This window comes from Eulemur rufifrons, chromosome 28, assembly GCF_041146395.1.
Source record: "Eulemur rufifrons isolate Redbay chromosome 28, OSU_ERuf_1, whole genome shotgun sequence".
Taxonomy (NCBI): domain Eukaryota; kingdom Metazoa; phylum Chordata; class Mammalia; order Primates; family Lemuridae; genus Eulemur; species Eulemur rufifrons.
The window spans coordinates 47,837,865-47,846,984 of record NC_091010.1 but is presented as its reverse complement, the minus strand read 5'-3'; the positions used below and the strand labels follow the sequence as shown (position 1 = coordinate 47,846,984).

Genomic DNA, 9,120 nt, shown 5'->3' with positions numbered 1-9,120 from the left:
AGGCCAAAAGCTGTAACTGCAGAAAGAGCTTCAAGAGTTGAGTTAACCCAGGACTCCAGTGGTCTTGGTGGGAGGCACTGCTCTGATTGTCAGGACAGGATGGAATTGAAACTTTCTATCTAAATGTTGTCCCATATTTAATTAAGAATGGGAATTTTAGGCCAGGCACGGTGGCTCACGCCTGTAATCCTAGCACTCTGGGAGGCCAAGGTGGGAGGATCACTCGAGGTCAGGAATTCGAGACCAGCCTGAGCAACAGCGAGACCCTGTCTCTACTAAAAATAGAAAGAAATGATCTGGACAGCTAAAAATATATATAGAAAAAAAATTATCCGGACATGGTGGCACATGCCTGTAGTCCCAGCTCCTCGGGAGGCTGAGCCAGAAGGATTGCTTGAGCCCAGGAGTTTGAGGTTGCTGTGAGCTAGGCTGACGCCACGGCACTCTAGCCTGGGCAACAGAGCGAGAATCTGTCTAAAAAAAAAAAAAAATTAAAAAAAAAAAGAATGGGAATTTTTGCTTATATGCCAGCTATAACACCCTCAAGTTTGGAAATTCCTCAGTGGCTTTAGTAAAAGGTTAGTGTATATGTATTCTTGTGGCTCTGGTTTGCTGGTCTATAAACAAACTGGGCCCAAGGAGAAGATGAACTGAAATGTCAAAAGGACCAGGAAAATGACCTCAAGTTTGGCTGGTGGCTGGCAGGAGAGAGGAAACATAGCATGGTGGCTTCAGAGTCACACAGACCTTGGCTTGAATCTCAACCCCACCACCTCCTAGTTGTGTAGCTGCAGGCAACTTTCTTAATGTCTCTAAGGCTGTGTCTTTGCTAAGAATGGGCATAACATGTCTGGCCTCACAGGAGTGGTTGTAAAAATCAAAAGAGATAAGACTTAAAGCACTTGGCTTCATTGAGCCTCGCTCCACACAGCGGGACTCAATGAACAGTAGCTGGTGTTCAGCCCTGCTTCTTGTACAAGTAAACTTCTACTTACCCCCAGAGAAGTGACCCCAGGCCAAGGTTCACTTCAGGCTGCCGTGGGGGCCATTCAGCCCTAAAGATTTCTCCCCATCAACTAGTGTGAGAGCTTTGGGCTGAAAAAAGGAAAATGAAGGGTAATTTCCCTGTAGGGAGTGGAGAATGGATTTTTTTATAGACTCATTCATGTTTATTTTCTTGAATCTACCCATGCTAATACTTAGGATAAGAGTGACAACTATAAACTGTTTAATAGTACCTCTTACCAACTGTATACAGGAACAAACTTTTGGCTTCATATACTGCAGGGAAAAAAGGAGGTTACGTAAGAAGGGACGGAGTGGAGGGCCCTGGGGAGGTGGGAAGGGGTGTTAACTGGCAAGTGGTCCCTGCTAGGCTTGTTCCCGTGGCAAATTGATGGGGGTGTGGAAGGGTGTGGAGGGTGTGCTGCTGCCCTGGCAGCTTCTGTCTGATGGAGCTCGGTAGCCCTCAGTCCTCTCTCCTCCTCTCCAGAGGGCTCCCTGGGGAGCAGAGGTTGCCAACCGGTGCCCAATGCCTGAAGGAAACCAACTACCCCAGAGCCTGAATTTGTGCGTAGATATGTGATCAGCCCCTATAACAAAGACGGAAATGACGGCAGGACTCCATGTGCTGAGGGACTAGAAAACGGAAGCCTCCACTGACATCCCCGCCCTCAACCCTTGAGTACATACTCAGGTGCCAGTGGAGACTGATTGTCTAATCTCAGGGCGCCCTCTGCTGGGAGATCCAGCTCCCTACAGAAGAAGGAGAAGAGACTAATGAATCAAGCAAAGATCAAGAAGTAGATGATCAAGAAGTAGACAGGTTTGCTGTTTATTGAGTAACCACGGCATCATAGCTGTTATCACTGGTGGTGGTTGATTGGGGGGAGCAGGAGGATCCCACCAGGGCCCTTTCATCTTCAGGCAAGGGCCATGGGAGCTGGAATTGAGATCTAACAACATTGTGAATTTTTACCACCACCCATCACATCCCCAAGCCCATCTTGCATATGGACTAACCATTGGTGCCTGGGCCCTTCCTCTTCTTGGGGGTGGGAGTGGAGGTGGGGCAGTACCAACCTCTAGCAAGAGAAGGTGTTATGGTAAGAGGGTTGGTGAATGTCTACCAAGGGTCAGTGGAATACAAAATTCTCTGTCTTAAGATTGTACACTTGGGGCCTAGTTGCCCTTGAAGTTGTCCTAGTCACACCCACTCAGCTACCTGTGGAGTTTAAGCACCATTCCCACAATGTGCCCCTCCGTGAGAGGACACAGTGGGAGGCCTAAAAGGGGGATCTTGCTCTGCCTCTATGGGTTTTGGCTGGGGGATGGGGTTGGGATTGTAGGATTTAGATTTGAGGTCATGTCAGAGCAGACCAAGAACTCCTAAGACTGTGCCTGCAGATGCCCACATTGCAGTGTGGGGAGAGGCTGAGACAGCAAGGGCTGTATGGGATACTGATGCTCCTTTGTTCTGGAAGGGAAACAGAGGAAATAGAGCTATTACAGGATCTGAGGGATGGCACCAAGGGATGCATTAGTCCCCTGCCTCCCTTATCCCAACATGTCTTCCTCTGCCAGCACAGTTCCTGAGTCCATTTTGGGAGCTAGGTATCAGAAACCTGGATGATTGAGCCCAGTTTGGCCTGCTAGTGTCCCTCAGTCTCTGAGAGCCTGGGCCTCCTCCTATGTTCAGAAGAGATGAGGTGCTATCGGGTGGAAGTGTTGGGGAATGCAGCTCCACTTGTAGCCTGGCTGGCTGGCTGGCAGGTGTGCAGGAAGCCAGATATCAGAACATCCCAGGACAGCGTGTCTGCTGCTAGCTTTCAAGAGCATATACACAATGTACGCATACACACATACATCACATATGTATATGTGTGGACATTCAAACACAGGAGGGAGGGATTATGTGACCTTGTTCTTTGAAACCAGAGGAGAAGAAAAGGCTTATAGTGGTGCATCCCCCAGCCTAATGGATTACTGGCTCAATGGCTGCCTGCCCACCAAGCCCCCTGCCTGGTACCAGGCGGTAGGGCTAGTGGCAGGGATGACAAGGTTCCACTGAAGTAGCAGCCCAAGGAGGTGAGGGAGGAGACAGGCTGACCCTTCCTCAAAGCCCTTTGTTGTAGTAAACCACTTCGATGCTGGGGTTTTGCTCATGGATCTGAGTTCTCAGCTCTGGCTCCAGCCTGCTCACGTGTATGGAGCTGCAACAGAACAGCACAGGCCAGCTGAAGGTCCCCTGAACCCAGCCCTCCTCAGGGCCAGGGACCACCATACCTCCTCCTCCCAGGAGTAAGCATCCTCTCCTCCTACTGCCAGAAGGACTGGCTCACTGTCATTCCCCTGCCCCCTCAGTTGAGTGCCTGCCAGGCCTGCTCCTGGAACACACTGCGGGACTCTAGGTTTGGTTGTCTAGAGACACAGTCTTATCCAGAGCCCCCAGTCAAGCCTGGGGGCAGCACTTACCTCCTCTGGGGGAACAGGGCACAGCACAGAGGGGTGGCAAACACCAGGCTGGGGGAGAAGAGCATTGGAAAGGTTTGTAAAGCTTTGGTCTAAGGGTGTTCACTCCCCACACCCCACCCCATCCTTGGAGATAGCCCCTAGTGGTGGAGATTGATTAAAGCCAAAAAGACCCTTTAGGAACCTTAAAACGAACCCTGACATTAGATTCCGGCTGAGGGAAGAGCCTTCAGAGCAGTGATTCAAAGCCCCACAGCCAGGAAGTGGCAGAATCAGGAATTAAGTGGGCATGAAGCTCCTGGATGATATCAAAAGCTGTATTTCCATGGTTTCCTCTTCTAGATGAAGACTGGAACTCCCCTGACTAAGCTCTTGACCTTCAAGAACAGGGACCACCCCATAACACACAGTATGTCCTCCAGGTGTCCAAGACACGCACCAGCTGAATATATGAATGAATGATATCTATAAACATCTTAGAGGCCATAAATACCCACCCACATCCACCATGAACTCCCTGCACACTTACCAGAAGCCCACCAGTCCCACCTGCAGGGGCGCCCCCAGCCAGGGGCGGCGCTGTGGGGAGACAGAGAGACCATGGAATGGCTTGTGTCCCCTGCCTCGCTAACCTTCACCCCATCTCACCCAACACAGCTCTCCCCCATCGGCTTGGTCCTGCCTTTGACCCCCAGGACTTGTGGCCCTTTTATTTCTCCCAAGCCCAAGTCTGGGGTGGGACCTCCAGGCTGCAGCCTTCCACTCCAGCTAGGTCTGCGTGCTGACACCCTCCCTGGCATCCCACCACCCATTCTCACCCTTCAGAGTTGCTTCCCAGGGCACTCCCTGGCCCGCTTTCTCTTCCCTCACTTCCTCCAGAGGCTGCTTTCTAGAGGGAACTTCCTCGAAGCCTCTACTCATTGTCTCCCATCCCAGTGGCATGAAACTGTCCCTTTCCAACACATCTCCAGCTCAGCACACCCTTCCCGATTCACTGTAGCCACAGGGACCACCTGTTCCTCAAATGTGCAAGCCTGTTCCTGCCTCAGGGCCTTTGCACTGGCTGTTCTCACTACCCGAAACACTCCTCTCTGTGCTCTTTGCCCAGCTTCTCCTTCCCATCCTTTTGGTCTTCCGAGGCCCCTTCTCCCAGCACCCTGTCTAAACAGCTCTCCCCCATTAGTCTCGATTACCATGTCCCGTATCCCGTTGGTTTCCTACAAAGCACATAGTGCAACTTATGATATATTTATTGGCTGCCTCCTTGTTTATTGGTTTCTGCACTAAACTGTAAACTTCATGAGGACAGGGACCATGACCATCTTGTTCAGTGCTGTCTTCTCAGCCCTAAAACATACCCGGCACATAGTTGGTGCTCAATAAATATTTGTGAATAGATGATCCTGTGAATGAGCCAGAGCTTGTATTCCTGTGCCTTGCTTCCCTGTCTTATTCGTGCCTGTGTGTGCCTGAGTATGTTGGGGGTATTGGGGGGTGACAGATAAGTGTGATATCAAGTGTGACAATGACAGTCCTTTCCTGTATGTGTCAGAAGCTTCCAGAGTGACAACAGTTTCCTTCAGGACAGAACCCATTTCCTTTCTTCTCTCATCTCCTCCTGCTACATCTGCATTCTTTCACCCCAGCCCAATTCACTTTTGCTGAATGAATGAGGGTGCAAGGGACAGGGCAGGGCTCAGGAGAATGGGTGACAGGTCTTAGACCCAGGCCAGGCTGGGGAAAGGGTTGGGGACTGGTCACTTCTCCCAGCCACCACCATTTCCAGGATGGGGGAGGCGAGAGTGGCCTACCTTCAGGAAGTCTTTCTTCTCCAGGGCGTCCATGATCAGCGGGGGGATGGCTGAGGGAGGGCAGGACAGGGACGGAGGAGCAGATTAGTGGAGTCAAAGCTGGGAACCCTAAGGAAGGGGGTCCCCTTCACAGCTCCTCCCACTCTCCCCAGAGTCTTACTGCCCCCAGAGTAACAGCCCCCAAGAACAGCACCCCCCTTCTCTCAGAGCCTCCCATAGCCCACCCAGCTGCCCCTGCCTTACCCATGGCAGGAATCGCCATGCCGATTCTCGATATCACCACCTGGAAGATTCCCTGCTTGGCCGCAGTCACCGAGTGGCCAAGCCTCTGACCTGCCTCGTCAGTCACTGGGATGCCCACCTGCAGCTCCCTGGGAAAAGAGCTTGGAGTCAGATCACAGGCCCCAAGTGCCACCTGCAATGCTCCAATGGGCAGCTACTCCCTGGAATTCCCGCACACATCCTAGACTCAAAGGCTGGTTCTCCCCAACCCCAGAGGATCTTAGTGTCAGACTGAGACAGGCCACCAGCTCATGTCCAGGGAGGAAGAGGAGTGTCCCCACTCTGGGCTGATCTGCATGGCTGGATGGTGTGCCGCATGCACATGGGGCACGCACGTGCCAGGAGCTGGGGCCACTCACCTCTGCCTCATCAAAGGGATGTTGATGCAGTTGGCAGCTGCCACAGCTGCAAAGGGCACAAATCTGCCGACCAGAGGGGGCAGGTGCTGGGGAGGAAAGGTGTTGTTCAGTGGCCCTGAGGACCAGGGCGAGGTTAGGGACTCTGGGGAGAGTTGTGGGGAGCCCATAGGTCAGGACTGGAGAGGTGAGGGAAGAAGGAGATGGATAAAGGGTGATTGGGGGGGGGGCGATAGAGTGGGGAGCCTTACCTTGGTGAGAGATTTGAGTCCCAGGGCCGTGGCCACAGCCCCTGTGGTGGCACTCACATAGGCTGTTCCCAGCTGCCTGTGGGTAAAAGAGCCAGGTCACCAGAGGGAGGTGAAGAGCCCAGCATGTAGCTCTTTCCTTTAGGGACATGCCAAATCCTCAATGCATGAGGCATAGGAGGGGGGTCTCGGTGCAGAGAAAGCCCTCCCCCCAGCTCCAGCGCAACCTTGTCTGGAAGCCCCAGTCCTGTCCTTTGAAGAGGGGCGGGTGCCCCAAGGCATACATAAGAGGACCTCCTGCTCTCAGGCAGGGGAAGTAGGGAGGGGGCGGGCTGATGAGAGCCGAGCCCCTGGCTGCACGGCCCACAGGGAGCAGGCGCGAACAGCAGAGAGCAATGGCGGGCTGGCGGGGAGGGTCCCACACGGTGCTGCAGCTCTTCCCGGGGACCAGCTCTCTCTCACCCCACAGTGATGGGAGCGTCGCCACTGCGGTTGGAGTAGTTAACGATGGCATTGAAGGACTGGTTCACCCACTGCCAGAACACAACGGTTGGGGTCTTCCTGAGGGAACAAAGACACTTATTTCTGCCCCCCTCAACAGTGTCCCTCATCTTTGGATCCCTATCATGAAACTCCAGAGGTTATTCCCACACCCCAAGAAGGGACCCCAGTTGATGACCCTAGAACTTGCTCTGGTAACCCCTGCATACCCACCCAGCCACACACTTACACAAACACACCCACCATCTCTGGGGAGCAAGGACCCTGAGGCTGAGTTCTGAGGAGTGGCGGGGATTCTAACACAAGCTGGCTCCTACCCACTCTTCTCTGCCCTAATTGGCCCAGAGAGGAGGTACCTAGTCACCAAGCCATGCTCTAGCCCAGAGCCCTCAGGAAGGGGACATGGGGCAAGACCTGCCTGTAGAAGGTGAGCATGCAGCCAGTGATGGTCATGTTCATGGGCACCTGGGCTGACATGCGGCCAATCAGGACCACCTTCTCCCCTGTGTCCGGATGGAAGGCAGAGTCGTACACATACTTGGCCCTCCACAGCTGGTCCTCGGTGAGCCCTGGGGTCACCACGCCGGCCCTGCAGAAGTTGCCAAGGAGCAGACAGGCTATGGTCAGTTGTATAATTATTTCATTATATATTACAATGTAATAATAATAGAAATAAAGTGCACAATAAATGTAATGCGCTTGAATCATCCCGAAACCATCCCCCCACCCCCGCAATCCGTGGAAAAACTGTCTTCCATGAAAACGGTCCCTGGTGCCAAAAAGGTCGGGGACTGCTGCTGTAAAGTGTTTGTGAGGCATAGAACAGCCCCCCACCCGTAAATATCTATGCCACCTCCTCAACCCAAACACCCTAAAATCCTCTGGGTTAAAGCACTGTGTCATAGTTGTTCATGATGCCAGCAGAGAGAGGGGGGTTGAGGATTGGGACAGGGTCACTCTCAACCTTGAAAAGGAAGGCACAAAATGTACTATGTTAATGGCAGGGAGCGGGCATCACCTGTAGTTCTGCACGATATTCCGAGACGCTTCCAGCTGTGCCCCAGATAGCAGCAGATTTCGGGGATCAGTAACAGTGAAGAAGTGCCGGGCTCTGCCCAAGAATGTGCTTTGGTCCCAGCGAGGTTCCTGGATGTTGATATCCAAGGGCAATTCACCCATTTTCTGCAGGCAGAGATGAGGGTCAGAGGGCTCGGGATGGCGGGGGCGGGGGGGGGGGGGGCAGGCATCCAAGAACTCCACCTGGGGAAAACTTTGGTGGCCCTGCCCTGGTCCTTGAGCCTATCACCAGTCCCTTCAAGAGCTCAAGGTGACTCCAGATAGGTAAGCAAGGGCTGGGGAGGAGCGTTTCTTAGGCAATGTCCCAGCCTAAGAACCTACAGCCACAGGAGGAGGGGGAAGGGAAGACCAGAACCAGGAAAACAGATCTCCCTGGGCTCTGGTTTGGTGCAGATTTTCATGAGTGAGGATTTACATGTGTTTGATGCATGAACAGCAGCTACCTCCTGTGCAGCTACTCATGTGCTGCAGATACACAAAAAAATGTAATATATGCATGACATACCCATGCTTATGTTAGCTTTAGGCCCCAGCTGCCCTGAGACCTAGATACAAGCCCCCAAGGCTGTTTGGGAAGATGCCATAAGACATCCCATACTCCAGGCCCTGATTGGAGGGGAGCAAGGACTCATTGGCCACCCAGGGCTTATCTGTTCCAGATCTCAAACAGAGGACTCTGCTGTCAGCCATGTGTGTGCACGTGAGCACGCACAAATCCCCTCTCCAGACCCATCTTCCCCAACCCACACTGAAAGACCCCAGGCTCTCCCTGTTCCAGGCTGTCCCTGTTCCCTGGCTGGCAGGGCTGGCCCGGCCCCCCTCCAGCCACCCACCTACAGAAAATAGCAGGATTCAGTGGACTCCCTTCCACCCAGCACAAAAGAAAGCCTGGAGCAGCCATCTGGCAGCACGGGGCAAAATCCTACAGAATGACTAATCCTCTCCAACCACACTTCCTCCTGCACCGGCAAACACATCCTCCTCTCTCACTCACACTCACATACCCACACACAAAGACACCGTCGAGCATGCCCTACCCAGATACACAAACAAGACCAACGCACTCTGTATACACCGGCCCACAAGGACCGATATGCACACTCCGACCAGTTGCTGACGCTTGGTGAGCACACACAGCCCCACCCTGACATTCCTTCCCCCAACCAACTTCCCCTTGTGTCCTGCGGACCTCCATAGAGCCGCAGATACTGGATCCCACAGGATGGAGAATGCGTTTCAAGGTAGACCTCCTCCTCCTCCCCCCAGCCCTTAACCCTCCACTCCCCTGACTCCCGAACGCGGCCGGGACAACTAGCACTCACGCTTTCCGGAGCTCTCCGCAGCTCTCAGACCCGCCTTCCTCTCCGGGCGTCG

At 53.4% G+C, this 9,120-nt stretch overlaps 1 protein-coding gene across 1 annotated transcript; it reads right to left on the bottom strand.

The window, feature by feature from the left end:
- Nucleotides 1-1,838: 1,838 nt before the first annotated feature.
- SFXN3 (sideroflexin 3) lies at nt 1,839-9,120 on the bottom strand. Its single transcript, XM_069460252.1, has 11 exons — nt 9,069-9,120; nt 7,688-7,851; nt 7,084-7,258; nt 6,631-6,725; nt 6,172-6,247; nt 5,924-6,009; nt 5,526-5,653; nt 5,283-5,332; nt 4,001-4,050; nt 3,475-3,522; nt 1,839-3,212 (listed from the first exon to the last, which is right to left on the bottom strand). Exons 2-11 carry the CDS (start codon nt 7,846-7,848, stop codon nt 3,116-3,118), a joined length of 966 nt encoding a protein of 321 aa, XP_069316353.1. The 5' UTR covers nt 7,849-7,851; nt 9,069-9,120; the 3' UTR covers nt 1,839-3,115.